The sequence below is a fragment of the Perna viridis genome, chromosome 15 (genome assembly GCF_037379345.1).
Source record: "Perna viridis isolate PV_CMFRI_1.1 ecotype Kerala chromosome 15, ASM3737934v1, whole genome shotgun sequence".
Classification (NCBI taxonomy): Eukaryota; Metazoa; Mollusca; class Bivalvia; order Mytilida; family Mytilidae; genus Perna; species Perna viridis.
Window position 1 is genome coordinate 25,691,882 of NC_142459.1, and position 20,489 is coordinate 25,712,370.

A 20,489-nucleotide genomic window follows, 5' to 3' on the forward strand; every position below is an offset into this window, starting at 1 on the left:
ATACCTCATAACAAATTTTAAGTAAACAAATTCAGACTTTTATTTCTAAAACACTATATTTACATGTAGGGATCTTGATTAGTTGCTAAATACCGGTACTGTTTCATATTATTGCTTTACTTCACTCTTTACGTCCGGATTATCTACCTTTTGTTTTGTCTCCGTTTCAATAGAACACTCTCTAGTCCAAGCATAGGTGATTCGAAAGCTAACGAAGTCACAAACGCCGCCATATAAGACAGCACTGTATGTCCAATGAACTCGTATATCTACAATATCGTGACAAAGTGTTAAAAAAACTGTAAATGCCATTAATTTCAAATTCTTAGAATCGATTATCACTTATTAAGAAAGATCCTTCTGTGTGTTTTTTAAACCTCAAAATTTATAACGGTAACAAATTCAATAGTATCATTGAATCCAAATGAATCCTTTCTTTTTTTTAAAATGACTCGTAGAGAAAAAAAAAAGGTTTGGGGCTAAATTGAGCATTAAACTATGATAAAGTAGTTCGTCTATGTAATTGATATTGATTGATTGATTGATTGATTGGTTGGTTGAATCTGGTTAAACGACTAATGTCAGTTACATATAATGCATGCACTATTAATAAATCGAACAAAATCTGTAACGTTCCGATACACTGTGCCGGATATTCCATACTCCTGTAATATAAATTGTGACTCGTCCACGGACTGAACACTCGAACAGTTCTCATTGCCACACTGCATAACTTACATCCACATTGCACATATTCCGTCAATGATTTAAGGACATTACCAGTACTTTACTTACATTATTTCCTAAAATGAGGAGAGGGCTGTCAAAAGTTTCAGAACTCCACTACAATAGACACATTATATTACTTACATATTCTCCATCTGTGAGGTGGACGGTCTTCCTCTGTGATAACTTCCAATAGTTTATAAACACCAGATGTACTAGGTAGGTCATGTATGTCAATTTACTTAATGGAATAAATCCTTTCCAAGACAGCAAGGTGTTGATGTAGCCTGAAATTACGGGAATCGTACATTTATGTTACTACTAAGTTTTGGGCAAGCCCTGGTACAGTACTCATAAGCAAGCCGGTATTTCACTTTACATTAAGTGCACCGGTAGGATATAAGCCTTCCCCGTTAGAAGGAACACAGTTAAGTCCCCGGAGGGTTAATTTTCATTGTGTCCATAAAGTATCATGCGATAGCTATATTCTACAAGAGATGTTCAGTGCATTTGATAAATGCCTTTGTGACGACGTTTTCATAACAACGCGCTCTCATACAGTCAACTCATGAGTGTATCCCTTGAAATGAAATTTCCACAGATTTTGCTCCATCAACCTTCAAAGCTTTTAATTATTAATTTTTCGTGTTTCCTTTCTATCTATCTTAACATTTCGTAGTGCGAATATGTACATCGTCTCTGGTTAATAAACAATCCATGTACGTTTGCTCTTAGTGAAAAGGCTTGTAGTCCGAGGGTATTGAGACCTTTATATACAACCAATACTATATCTAAAAATATCGGAGTTGCCAATTTAATAACAACCAGGTAACACTTGCGTCCTTGGGTAACTATATGATTTCTAAGGGTGGCAACTTTTTGTCCTTGACCTTTTTCTCTAATACTTCTGACCTGACTTTATTCTTAAGTCTGGTCCTGTATTTTTTTACTGATCCTTAGTTTTTCACCACTTATATTTTAACCATTTTCCCCTGGATTTCTTTAACCATAAATCAACGTCCTGCTTTTTTAATTTAAATGTACCCAAGCCCAACCACCCTCTTAAATATCAAAAGATGGTTCACTTATCTTTACCTCCATTTCCAGTTGCGCAGGTGAATATAACCCACGACACACAGATTCCCCATGCAGTCCTATGTACTGAGTTATAAAATGCTGCAACTTCAGTTGATAACCTTTCATTGTTGATGTCATCGTACAATCCATACACAACGGCCAACCCAATAGCAGTAGCGACAGCCCAACCTAACACGTTAAGATACTACAAGATAAATATAAAGCTCACAGACAATGACCAACCCTAAAGCAGTAACGACAGCCGAACCCAAAACATTCTGATACTACAAGATAAATATATAGCTCAAGGAAAATGATCAACCAAATAGCAGTAGGGACAGCCCAACCCAAAACGTTAAGATACATCAAGATAAATATATAGCTCACAGACAATGACCAACTCAGTAGCAGTAGCAGTAACGACAGACCAACCCACATAATTAAGATACTACAAGATAAATATATAGCTCAGAGACAATGACCAACCCAATAGCAGTTGCGACAGCCTTACCCAAAATGTTAAGATACTACAAGATAAGTATAAAGCCCACAGACAATGACCAATCCTATAGCAGTAGGGACAGCCTTACCCACAGACAATGACCAACCCTATAGCAGTAGGGACAGCCAAACCCACAGACAATGACCAACCCTATAGCAGTAGGGACAGCCAAGCCCACAGACAATGACCAACCCTATAGCAGTAGGGACAGCAAAAGCCCACAGACAATGACCAACCCTATAGCAGTAGGGACAGCCAAGCCCACAGACAATGACCAACCCTATAGCAGTAGGGACAGCCAAACCCACAGACAATGACCAACCCTATAGCAGTAGGGACAGCCAAGCCCACAGACAATGACCAACCCTATAGCAGTAGGGACAGCCAAACCCACAGACAATGACCAACCCTATAGCAGTAGGGACAGCCAAGCCCACAGACAATGACCAACCCTATAGCAGTAGGGACAGCCAAGCCCACAGACAATGACCAACCCTATAGCAGTAGGGACAGCCAAGCCCACAGACAATGACCAACCCTATAGCAGTAGGGACAGCCAAGCCCACAGACAATGACCAACCCTATAGCAGTAGGGACAGCCAAGCCCACAGACAATGACCAACCCTATAGCAGTAGGGACAGCCAAACCCACAAACCCACAGACAATGACCAATCCTATAGCAGTAGGGACAGCCAAGCCCACAGACAATGACCAACCCTATAGCAGTAGGGACAGCCAAACCCACAGACAATGACCAACCCTATAGCAGTAGGGACAGCCAAGCCCACAGACAATGACCAACCCTATAGCAGTAGGGACAGCCAAACCCACAGACAATGACCATACTTACAACAGTAGGGACAGCTAGACCGCTAGGGACAGACAGGCCAATTAAAGATGCTGGCAATGACCATACTTACAACAGTAGGGACAGCTAGACCGCTAGGGACAGACAGGCCAATTAAAGATGCTGGCAATGACCATACTTACAACAGTAGGGACAGCTAGCCCGCTAGGGACAGACAGGCCAATTAAAGATGCTGGCAATGACCATACTTACAACAGTAGGGACAGCTAGACCGCTAGGGACAGACAGGCCAATTAAAGATGCTGGCAATGACCATACTTACAACAGTAGGGACAGCTAGACCGCTAGGGACAGACAGGCCAATTAAAGATGCTGGCAATGACCATACTTACAACAGTAGGGACAGCTAGACCGCTAGGGACAGACAGGCCAATTAAAGATGCTGGCAATGACCATACTTACAACAGTAGGGACAGCTAGCCCGCTAGGGACAGACAGGCCAATTAAAGATGCTGGCAATGACCATACTTACAACAGTAGGGACAGCTAGACCGCTAGGGACAGACAGGCCAATTAAAGATGCTGGCAATGACCATTCTTATAGAAATAGGGATAGCCAAACCCATTAAAGATGCTGGCAATGACCATACTTACAACAGTAGGGACAGCTAGCCCGCTAGGGACAGACAGGCCAATTAAAGATGCTGGCAATGACCATACTTACAACAGTAGGGACAGCTAGACCGCTAGGGACAGACAGGCCAATTAAAGATGCTGGCAATGACCATACTTACAACAGTAGGGACAGCTAGACCGCTAGGGACAGACAGGCCAATTAAAGATGCTGGCAATGACCATTCTTATAGAAATAGGGATAGCCAAACCCATTAAAGATGCTGGCAATGACCATACTTACAACAGTAGGGACAGCTAGACCGCTAGGGACAGACAGGCCAATTAAAGATGCTGGCAATGACCATACTTACAACAGTAGGGACAGCTAGACCGCTAGGGACAGACAGGCCAATTAAAGATGCTGGCAATGACCATTCTTATAGAAATAGGGATAGCCAAACCCATTAAAGATGCTGGCAATGACCATACTTACAACAGTAGTGACAGCTAGCCCGCTAGGGACAGACAGGCCAATTAAAGATGCTGGCAATGACCATTCCTATAAAAATAGGGATAGCCACACCCATTAAAGATGCTGACAATGACCATTCCTATAGCAGTAGTGACAGCCAAGCCAATTAAAGAGTAATCAAGGTAACCAAGGTTATAGCGGTAATCAAAAGAATGTAATCCAGGGACAAAGACCAGACATAGAAAACAGACATACACAACAAAGAACAAAAAGTAACTAAAATCATACATACAAAGTAACATATACTGACAATGACCATTCACATAGCAGTAGGGACAGACAACCCCATTTAAGATACTGACATTGACCATTCCTATAGAAGGAGGGATAGCCAAGCCCGATAAAGATGCTGACATTGACCATTCACGTAGCAGTAGGAACAGCCAAGCTGCCCATTAAAGATAGTCTGACTTGACTATTCACATAGCAGAAGGGACAGCCAAGCCCATTAAAGATAATGACAAAGCGTCCTCTGCTTTTCTAGAAACACCCGCCGAGTTGCTCATAAAAAGTCAAGTCCGAGGTAGACAAACGAGGAAAGGAAAACTATGACCCGTTGAATAAATCAGTTTTCATGGTGCTGATGGATACACCATAACGATCCACGAGTTCATGATGACGACCATAAAACTTCTGTAGTGATGACTTCAATCTTGTAGCAACATAACCCTGTTCCAGAAGCCTATTTGTTAGAGTTCTAGCGCGATACAAAACGTTTGTGTAGTTTCGGCAAGCTCTGGCATAACGTATGAGTTGTGATATGAACACTCCATACGCAGGAGCCGAAGGGATGTTGCCACAGATGAAAGGAAGGTTGACAATTCTGAATGAAAAGTCATCACGTTTGTCGTTTGTTTGTTTGTTTGTTGGGGTTTAACGTCCGAGCAGCAATATTTCAGCTATATTCAGACAATGAACATGAAATGAAAAAAAAGGATGGGTCACAAGGATAATAGGGTCGACAAATTTTGATTGCCACTGGAAAAAGGGGGATGGGTAAGGTCGGGCAATTTAGCCTCCTGTGGCGGAGCGCAAAGGTTCCTACTCCTATCGAATACCACAGCAGGGTTTTTAACGTGCGAGGAACGTGGTATCTTTCCCAACACGGTGCACCACTATGGTTTGCGGTCAGGTTTTCCGTATTATAGCCTGACAACCCCAGCATGCAACACGCCAGGGGTACCCCATTCCACCACCTGGGGCATCCCAGTTGCTCTGTGGGCAGAGCGCCTAGCCCCCGGCTAGGTTTCTGAGCACTATTTAGTCGCCTTTTACGACAAGCTGAGCGCTGCTGCAGGCCTATTCTTTTAACACCCGGACCTGCACGGGGCCACGTTTGTCGTAAAGTTTGGTCAATAGTTTTCCTTTACGATCGATTTCTAAGTGTAGGTCAAGATATGAGGCTGACTTCACAGTGTCTGTAGTATCCTTTATCTCAAATTCTTTTGGATAGATGCGATGTATCAAATCCCCGAAATTAGGATTGTTTAAAGATAATACGTCATCTATATAGCGGAAACTGAGATTGAAGGATCTAGCCAAACGATATTCTTTCATTCTGATCAGATCAGCTGTAAGGTCAGCCTCATAAGAGTGAAGGAATAGGTCAGCAAGTAAAAGAGCACAATTTGTTCCCATTGAAATGCCGACCGTTTGTTGAAAAACACGTCCACCACACTGGACAAATATGTTGTTGATTAAAAATTCCAGCATTTTGTAAACATCTTCCTCTGTATATTTGGAAGATGATTTTGAATTATTTGGAATGACGACAGTCCAAACTGAAAGGTTTAAATAATACAAGATAAATATATAGCTCCCAGACTATGGTCAACTTCGTAGCATTGACGACAGTCCAAACTAAAAGGTTTAAATAAAACAAGATAAATATATAGCTCCCAGACTGTGGTCAACTCCATAGCAGTGGCGACAGTCCAAACTAAAAGGTTTAAATAAAACAAGATAAATATATAGCTCCCAGACTGTTGTCAACTCCATAGCAGTGACGACGGTCCATATCAACGGAATTACATGATATATACACAATTTACAATGTTATACTCATTATGGTGATAGCCAGACTAAACAAGGTGAAATACTGCAACATAAACAGTTTAATTTACAATAGAAAACAAAATCGGGATTCAATTTAAAATTACTTTTTCAAGTTCCAGCTGAGATAACTCCAGATGTTTTAGAATACAATTTCAGAAGTTCGCAGTTAAAATGCGTAAATCAACAGACGAAGTGTACAACCTACCATATGTAAAACTTGAGTTGGTACTAGGAACACTTACCCGATTTATCTTTACTCTACAGTTTGTACGGTACAGTAGGTATCCTGTATACATCCCTACCAAGTAAGGGCCCATTCGACAGTACGGCTTTATGTACATTTTCTGGAAATTTGAAGGTCCACTAAAAAGAGAAAACTGAAGTTGTAACCCGGGTGAAAAATCTCCCGACCTTAATTCAAATCAAAGGCTGGTTTAACTAATTACATAGAATACAAAACCGTAGCGATAAGACAGCTTTAGATTTAGGCAATATACATGAAGGTGGCTGGAATGGAGTTTAGGCGATAGATAATAGAAGTGGTTAGGATGTGGTTTAGGCGATAGATGATTTGAATGGCTGGGATATAGGAAAGGCGATATAGGATTGAAGTGACTGGGATATGGTTCAGGCGATAGAGGATTGTTGTGACAGGGATGAATTCTAGGCGATAGATGATTGAATTTTCTGGGATGTGGTTTTGGCGATAGAGGATTAATGTGGCTGGATTGTAGCCTAGGCAATAAAGGAACTAAGTGGTTAGGCTATGGTTTAGGCGATATTGGATTGAAGTGCCAGAGGTTCAGGTCTAGGCGATATAAATGATTACATTTTCATGTGATGTGGTCTGGACGATAGATGATTGAATTTGCTGGAATATGGTTTTGGCGACAGAGGATTAAAGTGGCTGGAGTGTAGCCTAGGCGATAACGGAAGTGGCTAGGCTATGGTATACGCTACGATATAGTTTTGGAGATACAGGATTGACATACCCGCCAAATGAGATTGCTCAAGGATCATTATTAGTAGAGGTACGTGTAGCTACCCGTCCACTAATTGAGTTGATTGCATGTTCATAGAGAGAAAAAATTGTATGCAGAGAGGTTATAATGAAATTAGATATGCATACACGTGAATTGAGTAAGATGGTATTATTATATTGAAATGGGGTACGTATCCGGCAAAAGAATTGCTAAGAGGTTGTAGTTAGTAGTGTTACGTACCGTCAGGTGAGTTTGTTTCACATTGGTGAGTGAGTACAGACACGTGAACATAAAATGAGTTAGCAGAAATGTAGTAGTGAATAAAAAGACATATCCATCAATTGAGTTTGCCGAGATGTTATTTTAAGTAGGGATTGGTGAGTAGTGAGTACATACCTGTCATATAAGTTGGTTAACCTGGCAGAGTGAGTAGAGAGTACTTACCGGTCAAATGAGTTCGCTGAAAGTTCATAGTGAGTATACTTACATGTGCGTATCCGACAAATAAGTTCGCTGAAAGTTCGTAGTGAGTAGATACAAACATGTACGTACCCGTCAAATGAGCTGGGTAAAAGTTCAGTGAGTATAGTTACATGTGCGTATCCGACAAATAAGTTCGCTGAAAGTTCGTAGTGAGTAGATACAAACATGTACGTACCCGTCAAATGAGCTGGGTAAAAGTTCAGTGAGTATAGTTACATGTACGTACCCGTAAAATGAGTTCGCTGAAAGTTCGTAGTGATTAGAGATACAGTCATGTACGTACCCGTCAAATGAGCTGAGTAAAAGTTCAGTGAGTATAGTTACATGTACGTACCCGTCAAATGAGTTCGCTGAAAGTTCGTAGTGAGTAGAGATAACTCCAGTTGTTATAGAAGTACCCAACAGGAACACCATTAATACTCCAACTCCGACTAAATGATAACTGAAATTATGTCCACATGTTCAGCATCCAATGATACGCAATGGAAAAAGCAGATTCTAGAGTATATTAGACAAGTTTTGTCTAAAGCCTCGTGGAAAGCAGTTTTTTTTTTGGTCTTGATCACACACAGAATTATGACCTTCTGTTTATTAACAAATTTTTTGTTAGGTTTATTGACTAATAAATTTACCATATAGATCGCAGATAGCAGTGATTTACCGATTTGTTTCTTGTGTAAAAAGTTTCGCTAACTCACACTGAAATAAATACGGTAATTTCACAAGCCAAAACGTCACAAAACATCACAAAATGTAATCAATTGATTATCGTGAATAACCAAATTATAATCACCAATGCCCAGAACGCATTAAGGTTTAATCTTGTACGGAACAAGTTCCACCCACTTCGGTCCTTGTGATCTTATTTTGGTTTTTCATTCTGTCCAATTAATTTGCCTATCTATTGATCTATCCGAATAAAGATTACAAGTAATAATATTTCAATGATTTTTCATCTTTAAAATCAAGGAAAGAACAATGAGAAACTTCGTGTACCCATATCTGTATGTCCCAGAAGCTTATGTTCTATTGTTTTAAAATATCGACGTTAGACAATGTTAAATAAAGCTTTTGTACTGTATTGTATTGTATACGTGTATACATATTCCCTGACACTGACGAAGTGTCATGCGTCTTTTAACCGATAACTCCTTCAGATTTGCGGAATGCTGCAAAATGTGGAAACAATGTTTCAATCGGTTTTAGAGTAGAATTTTTCTTGATAGTGCTTGTTGCCAAGGGACATTAGGAGTAATTCAGCAAGGGAAAATCCATTGCCATAAAACCTCAAAATTTGGATTTAGGCATTTCAGTTTCAACCTAAAAACCTCCTAAGTCAGTCATGTATATCATCCATCATTAAATTGTGGTAAGGTAGAAATAGTAATAAATATTTCCAAAAACCCAGATCCGTCATCAACATATAAACAATGAGATGTTGTATAACGCGATCTTAGATGTAGATTAACAAAATTTCACAAAGTTCAAGATTAAAATAACAAAACCGATTCTTAAACTGGAGGAGAATGATTGTACCTTTACAAAAGGCACATAAAATATCAGTGGAAAGAATGTAAAACATCTGACAAAAGGTTGGTTGTAATTAATTTTTTGTTGTGTTCTGCATCGTTTCTAACGATTCATCACCTCAAAAAAGTAAATTGTTGACTATCATTTAGACGATTTATATATTAACATATACCTGTATATGCATATGTGCGCGTCCGATCGCTTTCAGTCGGGGAAAAAAATTCGGAAAAGAATAAGGGATACAAACTATAATCGAGAATTGAGATCGTGGATTTGATTTTAGCTAATTGTGTTTACCGGCGACACTGTACTATTACTTCACTTACTAATACAGTGGTAGTAGTATTAAAGGACTCAAAACGAAGAACTGCATATCGTTGGCGAGATACCACGCCCATCCCATACACTGAAAGAAAAAACGGCAATATAAAACAAGGCAAAGATACCGCGCCCATTCCATAGACTGGAAGTAAAGAATGGCAATATAAAACAAGGCAAAGATACCGCGCCCATTCCATACACTGGAAGTAAAGAATGGGAATATAGAACAAGGCAAAGATACCGTACATCCCATACACTGAAAGAAAAGAACGGCATTTTTAAACAAGACAAAGATATCGTACATCCCGTACACTGAAAGAAAGAAACGGCAATATAAAACAAGGCAAAGATACCGCGCCCATTCCATACAATGGAAGTAAGGAATGGAAATATAGAACAAGGCAAAGATACCGTACATCCCATACTGAAAGAAAAGAACGGCATTTTAAAACAAGACAAAGATATCGTACATCCCACTGAAATAAAAAACGGCAATATAAAACAAGGCAAAGATACCGCGCCCAACCCATATACTGAAAGAAAAAAAAAACGGCAATATAAAACAAGGCAAAGATTCCACACAAAGTCATGACAATACACTGAATAGAAGGAAATATAAATCAAGAAAAAGGTACCGCGCCTATATCCCATACACTGGAAAGGAAATCCGATACATTGGAAAGGAACTTCAATATCTAACAAGGCAAACACCAGCCTTAAACACCGGAAAAGATGCGTCAATACATGTACAAAGTAAGGCAAAGATACCAAGCCAATCAAATATACTGAAAGGGTAATAAAGGGAACCAAGGTTCTAACGGAAAACACAAGAACGTAATCCAGGGACAAAGACCAAACATGGAAAACAGACATGCACAACAAAGAACATTAAGTAACTAAAATCATACATACAAAGCAACGAAAGCAAATGAACAGCTCGGACTCTACCTAAAACTGGGAGCATGGACCAGGTGCATCGGTAGGGTAAGCGTCCTCTGCTCTTCTAGAAACACCCATCGAGTCCGGGAAAGAAATCAGGCCCAACCCATACATAGGAAAGAAGTAGAAAGATAAAAAAAAAAACAATGACAAAGGTATCATGTCAATTACATACCCTACTATGGAAAGACACGGGAAAACTGAAAAATGATAAAAATTTAAAAAGTAATAATCAACAACATTGCACCCATCGATTTCCGGCTGGGAGGGGTATACATAATTAAAGGCAGAGCGTATCGATGCAAAAAATATTCGGAAGAGGGGTAGAGAAAATATAAATTTCGTGGAAAACACCGATTTTCAAAGTTTAGAGTGGGGTGTATGCAAGGTCCGCCCACTCCATGCTATGAGTCATCACCTGTTTAGATCGAACTAAAGCGCGTGAACTACATGTATATATATATATATATATATATATATATATATATAGCCTAGCTGGCTGAGTGGTCTAGGGCGTTGGACTTTGTGCAGGCGGTGTTGCCATAGATGTCACAGCGGTACGAGTTCGAGTCCCGCGGAGGGAACGACCAAAAATTTGCATCGCAAATTTGACAGTTGTAACATCGTTGGGAATTTTTCAGACCTTTCTATACGTTTACATATCTTCCCTGTATCAATTTGATCCGATGGAGCAGTGTAGCGAATAGGGTCGTCACATTCTGAGACGTTATATATATATATGTGGGTTTTGAAAACCGTCGGAATACAACGGCTTTCCGACTGCACTATAGCTAACAGCAAATTATTTCTAGGGATCAAGACAATTCCAAAGTTCCAAAATCAAAAGTATTGGTGATTAGTCTTACATGCTTTCTGATTGGTTTGTTCTCTTTGAGCAAACAAGGTTATTTTGTATACCATAGCTTGGTACTTTGACGTCAAATAATGTCAGTTGATCTTGCACGGTACTATGACTCAATACCGTCAGTTGATTTCGGTTGATCTGCCATCCGCAATTCAAATAATGATGATCCCAAATAAAATAACGTTTTGATTACGAAACAATTGTTTTAATATTGTAAGTGTAAACTGCCAAAATCCAGGTTAGATGGTATAACTTTTTAAAAAATTAGAAACATTCATAAAGTCAATATTCTCTACCTTGTTTTCTTTCTCCGCGGCGAAGTTATTAATATACAACAAATTCCAGTACCATGCATTTTCACAGTTCTTGTATTCTGGTCCGTCCTTCTTCCAGTTAGGTCCACTTCCGGTATATTGAAACAGTGAGACATAGAACATTAGTACTAACATGTAAGGTGGGGTCAACCTATATAAAACGAAAACTGAGTACAAAATAAGGTAAATACGGCAAATAGAAAAAAAAATATAGCACTTTCAGCCCATAAATACTTAAAACAGAACTTAAGAAAAGGATAATTAAGACACGGATTTTAGACACTTACACCGATACAGTCTGATGGCAGTAAAGGTACATGTAGGAGAGGGCAAGCCTAAATACACAGACCTACAAAATTCCCAGCGATAGACCGATTGAGCATGCAGCTCGAAATGGGAAGCCTCCCCTGCGATAGACCGATAGAGTACAGGACTCCTGCAAGGAAACCTCCCCTGCGATAGCCCGATACAGTACGGGGCCCCTGCATGGAAGCCTTTCCTGCGACAACCGATAGAGTACGGGACCCCTGCATGGAAGCATTTCCTGCGATAGCCGATAGAGTACGGGACCTCTGCATGGAAGCATTTCCTGCGATAGACCGATAGAGTACGGGACCCCTGCATGGAAGCATTTCCTGTGATAGACCGGTAGGGTACGGGCCTCCTGCATGGAAGCCTTTCCTGCGATAGCCCGATAGAGTACGGGACCCCGGCATGGAAGCCTTTCCTGCGACAGCCGACAAAATACGGAAGCATTTTCTGCGATAGCTGCTCACTTCTCCTCAAATACAATGTATACTTAAAAAATGAAGTTACACCTTTCGTCTTTGTCTAATAGAGTAAGTTGATATCCGATAGGAAACAAAATCGCTTACAACGTATTCCTCATCTATACTAAACCCAAATTTGAAACAAATCCATCTACCTGGAGTCGATCGACATAATTGCGTCGAAATTTGGACGGCCGGATTGACGGACGGAAAAGGTTTTTCCAACATACATGTATCCCCACTCTTTGGCAAGCCTTATTCATTGTATTTAAAAGGATATGTTTCAGACCAATATTATGATCTGCTTACTGCTATACTTTTAAAGTACTTTTATTCATGGGTACCAATTTTCGTCGTTTAAGGGGAAATGATCGGTTCGTAGATTCCTGAGTTTGTGGATTATGAAACTATATCCTACATTTACAAACGAATGGGAAATTTTCTTTTCGTAGGGAACCAAATTTTGTTCTTTACAAAATGGACGAAAACCACAAAATCGTTACCCCACGACAATATTACTTTCACAATAATTGATTACCTCCAGAAACGATGAAAGTAGAATAGTCCCCATTTCATCTTTCCGTTGTTTTTCCTCAATTCTTTCATCACAAGGTATGTCAACAATAAACCACTGCAACCCAGAAAATCGTATTAAACGAAATTAACGTGTGCTATTATTTTGAATGTGTCAATTATCGACGGACTTTCTTTTTGAAGAATTTATTTCTATTCCAAGTTTTTGGCTCCTCTTTTATATTTAAAGTTTACATTCTGTATGGTTTTAAATTTTTAATTTTTTTTTTTTTTTTTTTTTTTTTTTTTTTTTTATTACAGTTTAATTCATTTTCATAATTTACTTTCAAGTTCTGCATAAACATGTTAACGACTGAGGTTACCCTGACTTCTCTGTGTTGGTCAATCAAACTGGTCACACCAAGCAGACACTGCACGTTGAGTCAACATTGACGTGCCTACTAGATGTTCATTTTTTGCTAATTTGTTTGCAAATGTTAGAGCTTAGAATTGAAGAAAAGCCGTAGAAGAGAGTATTCGAACATAACCAACTATTTTTACTTGTATAGGTAAGATACTACATGTATGTAAATGCAGGTAATATCAATTTCAAATCAAACATCAACGAAGAACAAAAGAACTTTGAAACCAAAAACTTCATAAAGTTTTACGTTCGTACAACTTTGATACTGAACATTATTTTCTTGCAATCTTCAACTTGACTTCATGAAGATTTACAATAGTAAAAAAAAATATTAACGGTAACAATCTGTATATTTTTACCTTCTAAACTATCTGTAAAATATAACAACTTAAGTACCTCAGGGTGAAGAAAGAATCCACGGATACATATGCGTTACAAACGGCGGCAAATGTCCATCTCTTCAACATCCGGGGTAAGAATTCAGCTTGATTATCTATAGAGGATAACGTTGGTAAAATTATTACTTTTAAAACCTTAAAATATGGGATAATGTGTTACTTGGGTTTTTAGGTAATGTTTATTACTTATTTACTGCTTTGTAACTTCTTTACATTATGAGGATAAAAATGAAAAAAAAAACCTATTAAAAACAAAAAAAAAAACAAAACAAAACACAATCCTATAAAAAAAAAAAAAACAGCAGACAGTATAATATTCTAGTTTGGTTTGAAAATATTGAATGGAATGTTGTTCATTGACTTTGTTCTTAGTCTACCTCGTGACTTACCTCCCTTTTTCACATAACATCTTACTTTTTACATTTATATCAAATCAAAGGCGGACAAAAATACATTTAATACGTACATGTATGTAGCCCTTATGTGTAAGGTCAGGTCCTTTGGAAATTCATTTATATTTCATTCTTTGTTCCAGTGACTTTATGGCAAATTCAATCTTAACACACTTCTTCTCATCAACTTGCCTGCAACACTTTTAGGCGCTGAGTACGTGTGACCTAAAATAACCCATGTCATGGACAGGAAGCGGATGCCGTTGATACACGTTATTACACCTTTACTCTGTTTCGTATCTAAGATTTTCGCTCCATTTGTGTACACCGAAAACGGCAACAGAAGTTTCCCTGGAGTTCCTAGAATGATTCAATGATTGGAAATACAAACACTAGAACATCAGTGTTTCAATACAAACATACAAAAGTTTAGAACCATGGTATCTTTTTGGGTCACTAGTAGCTGAAAACTTTGTCTAGTAAGGCTGAGTGATTAAACATGATTTTCGCGCAGTTTTCATTGTTTTCCTGTGAATGCTTCATCAAGTTTCACTGTTAACATTTACTTGATATCGTTCAAGTATCAATTGTTTAATAGTTGATTAGCAATGTATATTAAGACAATTATATAAGTGTTCGAGCGAAAGTATGTAATTGCATCTGGGGAATGTATTAATTTACCTGGTTGGTATTCTCTGAAATTAGACTTTTTGGGTGTAATCATGGGTGTTTTCTCTGACTCCTCTGCCTCTATAGCAAACTCTTCGCTGCATGACGCCTCGAGGTTCTCACTTCTCCACCTTGGTAATTGCATGTATACTATGTCGTAAACAGTACCTGCACACATTAATGCCAGGAATATACTCAGTATTACTCTAATAAAATGGAAAAGGATTAATTCAATACAACTCCAATTTACATTGTAACAACATATACTCGTAGGTAAAGCTAAAGAAAGACAACCAATGTAAATCGTAAACGAGAGAGAAGCTAAATTGGACATCTTGATCTTTTCTTACGCCTGTCAAAACATTCCAAGTTCAGATGTTCAAATTTACTTGTTCATGATGCGCTTTGTGCAAATTAAACTGTTTACATTGCTGTATTGAGTTGTTCGCATTATGCTTGGAAAATCCCATTCTCCTGCGCAAGACAGGGTATGTTCGCTATTTTAAAGCTTAACATCTATGCCACATTCAATGATTAATCCCGCCTCTTTATGGAAAATAAACTGCACAAGTAAGTACAGTTCAACGTTAACAGCTTCGCGGTTTTGTATGGGGTAGTGCACATGCCATGCAAACTTTTTCACGCCTTGTACAGTACAGCATTTTAACTATGAAAGTGATAAGCAACGTGAAGCTGTTATAGGTCTGCGGATGAAAACCCTACCTATTACATATATGAGTTGTATTATGTTAATTGATACGATGATTCCACATCATAGCGAAGACAAGATTAAAATATATCTTACATGACAATAATGGCCCTAGTATCCAGTGGGTTATCTATAGTATTTACACAACTCTGAGTGGATGCTGTCAGTTCAGGATCTAGCTGATACAATGCTTTGAAACAAAAAAAAAATAGTAGCGATTTCATAATTTGTTTAAGATTTCTTTTATAACCACGCTCTCTTCAACAAGGCTATACATAACAGCTACTTTTTATATACATGTACATATAAAACTTGAAACTTCATACAATTCATGTAAAATAATCTACGAATAGATTGTTTTTGTTTGTAGAGGTTTAACGTCCGAGCAGCAATATTTCAGACGACTACGAATAGAGGAAGAGTAATGAAGGGAACCAAGGTTATAGCGGTAATCTAAAGAATGTAATCCAGGGACAAAGACCAGACATGGAAAACAGACATACACAACAAAGAACATAAAGTAACTAAAATCATACATACAAAGTAACAAAAGCAAATGAGCAACTCAGACTCCACTAAAAACTGGGAGCATGGACCAGGTGCACCGGTAGGGTAAGCGTCCTCTGCTTTTCTAGAAACACCCGCCGAGTTGCTCATAAAAAGTCAAGTCCGGGGTAGACAAACGAGGAATGGAAAACTATGACCCGTTGAATAAATCAGTTTTCATGGTGCAGATGGATACACCATAAGGATCCACGAGTTCATGAGGAAATCAGGAGACAGATTAAAGCTTCAAAACAGTACTTAGTCTTCACCATCGACTATTTCCTGAGATACAAAATGTATATAAATTCGAATTATTGAAATTTTGTTTTCTTCTCTAAAACATACGAAAGAGGGGGATGGGGGATGGGTAAGGGGCGGTTTTTACATATCCCGTAAAGCAAAAACGTTTAGAAAAGCAGATGACGCTTACCCTACCGGTGTACATTGTCCCAGTTATTAGTGGAGTCCGAGTTGCTCATTTACTTTTGTTGTACTTTGTTTGACTTTTTTGTATTGTTTAGCTCATGTAGTTATGTTCTTCGTTTGTCTGTTTTCCATGTCTGGTCTTTGTCCCTGAATTACGTTCTTTTGATTTCCGCCGGCATCTTGTTTACCTTGATTACTCGTCCATGTCTGGTCTTTGTCCCTGAATTACGTTCTTTTGATTTCCGCCGCCATCTTGTTTTCCTTGATTACTCACTTTTTTGCAACTTTCTAGTTTCAACATTTGTAATAATAATATGTACATGTACATGTAGTTCCGTTTGCTTGTTTGGGAGGTTTTGGAGACTATACCCCCTTCCTTTCAGTAATAAGGTTTGTACTTCAATAATATACATGTATGGAGTTTATTAAATTATGAGTGATTTTATCTTTTGCTGATGATGTGTTCACCTTGATACATGTAGAGAGGTTAACAGGGTTAACTGGTTGAAAAAGTAAAATATGGTTGTACACTGATACCAAACTGCTCAACTGCTCTTGTTTCCCCCCACACTTTTTTTTTGTCAATAAAATAAATAAAGTGTATGACGGTAATTTTTTTTTCTGATTTTGAAAAGGGAAAAATAGAAAAAAATAGGGAGCTATATTTGTATGCATTACTCTAAGCGATGATATTGTAATACTTACATTTATGTATTAAATTAGTGACATCCTTTGTAGAGCAATTAGTGGGTACACAAACAGCAGTAGTAATGGTTGCCCTTATCTGAGAAAATGAAAATGTTTAATTAAGTAACAATTATTTTTTTTATTGAAGCCTGTATTGTGTGAAAAGTGAAGAAAGAGAAAACAAGAAAAAACAACACACCAGGTTGAGCAGTTATTACAGGTTCTCGGTGAAAGGCGTGCTACACCGAAGAATCAACGTGGATCTTCCCTTGCCTTGAATTGTCGGTACCCATTTACCCCCCACCCCCTTTTGTGTCGGGAATGGTGAATGTTATTTTCACAGAGGACTTAACCCAACCAAGCCGTGTGTTGACGTATACTTTACAATAACTCCGTACATCTTTTGCACTTTTCCTATACATTGGTTGATTCATTTTTATTGAATTCGCTTTCACGTCACGTGACACTGATGAACACTATATAACAACCTAACTGATGGAGCTTAATTACAAACTCGCATTTCATTGGACAAAAAGGCGACAGGTTCCCCTTAATAGTGGTTTATACCTCAAGGCAGACCTACATCATGTACTTTAAGAAGTCTCGCATATTTACATTGGTCGAGACATAACAGCATAATGGTCATTATCAATTAAGATATATGTAATTTGAGTACAAACAATTCCGTCCCTCATAGGCAAAGCCTGTGATCATATAATGATATAAATTCATTGAATATTCCACTCAGATTCGAGCCAAATTGAATATCCTTACTCACCGGAAACAGGTTCTTTAGCACTCCTTTGATTGGAATTCGCACTTTACAATACTGTCCACTGAAAAATTGGTGTTGTCCGGTAATGTTTGCATCTACGTCTTTAACCGACAGACACTCGTCAAAGTCTCCTAGCCACATGATACCACCTCCCATGAGATTAGAGGCAGGTTTACCGGCGGCATCGATCACTGGAGTAAAAAAATACATGGTAAAAAACTTAAGATAAAAAAAAATAGTCATAATATATTGTCGGACCTAGATTCTAACCAGAAGACTCGCTGATTTCAAGATCGACAGTCATTACTGGCACACTCTTTTTTTTAAACATGCAAACGTCAATGTTACACATGTAATACGCTGAGATGATGCATGTACAGTACTTCAACTGCCAAGGCGAATGTTAACTAGATATCTGGTAGATAGAAATATGTGATAACTAAGAACAAATCAAAGGGCAACTGTTGCTTTTTGGTGGTTTAACTTGGTGTGTATACATGCATATCTATTTTCACAGCCCTTGGCTTGCAAAGACGGGCCACCAGCTTGAAGGACCTCTATGTTGCTAAAATTCATATATCTGTTGTAAAGTAAGCGATTTATTTAATCGTGTTTATTGTCCATATATATGAACTCAACATATCTGCCGATTTCAAAATAATTCAATGGAAAGTTATTACCACGAAAAGGTATATCTCAAAACATATTACTTCAAAATTAATGGTTTCAGTTTGATGTTGTTTGTAACCCTGTAGTTACATTTGTTATACTCAGAAGAAAACTACATCAGTTCCCAAACAGACATCAGTACACCAAATCGTAATTTAGCAAAGCATTCATAAGCAAGCTAACTGATCAGACGCCATTTTGTTCGAATCGGCAACATGGTTTAGCAAGTTTTCCACAACATCTCAATATATTTGTAATAAGCTTGGCTGTTCAGAATATCGGAAATTGATTAGACACGGGATTGGAATTGTTGTGAAAGACAGGAAGAGATTGGTAATGCTTACTCTTAATTGCCCACATTTGGTTGCTACTGAAGCCTGCTTTTACGGCATCCCAATGATTCGAGCATACCTCTGATACTGGGAACTTCGGTGGCTTTATGGTCGTCGGTCGGGTTGAGACTGACAAAGTCGAAACATCAGGTGAGGTAGTAACGTTATCTGCAATGTAACCGGAATCCTCATTATGGTCCAAAATTGGTATATTCTGACTTTGAAGTAAACCGTGAAAAGATACCGCATTTGAAACCAAACGAATAAATCGTACGTAGTCATCGCCCGACGTCTGTATGAAATTTCCCAACTCCCTGACTTCATTCCATTCCTTTATTTTTTCTTCGTTCACTTCTGTATTTACACTACCAACGAGAACGAGAATAAGGAATAATACTAGTCCGTTCATTGTTAATATCACGGTTAAATTTTTGTGTATGATATGACATTAGTTATCAGGATTTGTACTGTATCCGTCCGATAATGCACTGTTTATGTTTAATTTGATTTGATCATGCGGTCATCACCATCGACAAAAGTAAAAACTACATAGGTTTGTTTATTTTAACGATATACAAAGATAACAGAAACATTTTTAAAAACATGAAGGGAAATATAGTGGGGGTCAATAGACAAGAAACTAAAAACATAAAAAAAACATAGCCTGGCATTCCTCGCGGAGGAATAATAAAAAGCATCCCATTTTTGGCTCCTCACAAAGACAATACAACTGCAATATTGGGTGTGGGCTCTGAAAACACACGCAACTTTTTAAAAATATATCTCAGATTTTACATATGTTTCCCCTTTTATAGTGCAAATATGTAAGACAGAGATCTGATAAGCCGATACTTTGTTAGAAACTTCGTGAGATGTACACGACCAATCTATGACATCTTTGTTGAGCTGTTTTGTCAAGTATGGTTTTTAAAAATGACCAGACTACACATTGGTAACTCAAAAGCTTAGATTATGACACAAAAATTATTGACTTGTCCCAGAAACCATTTTAACATCTAAAATGCCGGACTACAAAAAGTAAATCTGAATAAGTGTTGAATACAATACTATACATACACTATAATCTTGGTTGCCTTGGTTACACTAATACGTAATATTATATATTTTTGTTTATACCTTTACCAGGTTGTTACATGGAGAATTATTTTTTATAACAAGACTAAGCCAAGTAGGACAATATTGTCAAGTAGAGTTTAAACTATGACCAAACATTTCCTAGAAGACTGGCAATTATGACAAGAATATTGTCAAGTAGAATTTAAAATATGACAATGATATCTATGACTATGACATTATAACTATGATAAAATATATCAAATAGAGACTTAACTATGACAAGAAAATGTCTTGTTTTAACTATGACAAAAACATATCAACTTTGAGAAGAGTATATCAAGTATATTAACT

The 20,489-nt window shown here is 38.1% G+C and overlaps 1 protein-coding gene across 1 annotated transcript; it reads right to left on the reverse strand.

The window, feature by feature from the left end:
- Window positions 1–26: 26 nt before the first annotated feature.
- On the reverse strand, window positions 27–19,555 carry LOC148597611 (nose resistant to fluoxetine protein 6-like). Its single transcript, XM_088563550.1, has 15 exons — window positions 19,074–19,555; window positions 18,064–18,251; window positions 17,304–17,382; window positions 15,723–15,816; window positions 14,930–15,123; window positions 14,441–14,608; window positions 13,855–13,951; window positions 13,060–13,152; window positions 11,734–11,902; window positions 9,639–9,718; window positions 8,117–8,224; window positions 6,559–6,679; window positions 1,822–2,008; window positions 871–1,013; window positions 27–269 (listed from the first exon to the last, which is right to left on the reverse strand). The coding sequence occupies exons 1-15, from the start codon at window positions 19,468–19,470 to the stop codon at window positions 144–146; spliced, it is 2,244 nt and encodes a 747-aa protein (XP_088419676.1). The 5' UTR covers window positions 19,471–19,555; the 3' UTR covers window positions 27–143.
- Window positions 19,556–20,489: the final 934 nt, after the last annotated feature.

Excerpts from the sequence above, each read along its gene's own strand:
- LOC148597611 (XM_088563550.1), bottom strand. The coding sequence starts at position 19,470 with ATGAACGGACTAGTATTATTCCTTATTCTCGTTCTCGTTGGTAGTGTA. Across the intron at positions 18,252-19,073 it reads CCAAATGTGGGCAATTAAGA|TGATCGATGCCGCCGGTAAA; the intron begins GTAAGCATTACC and ends TTTTTACTCCAG. Across the intron at positions 6,680-8,116 it reads TCAGCGAACTCATTTGACGG|TGGACCTTCAAATTTCCAGA; the intron begins GTACGTACATGT and ends TTCTCTTTTTAG.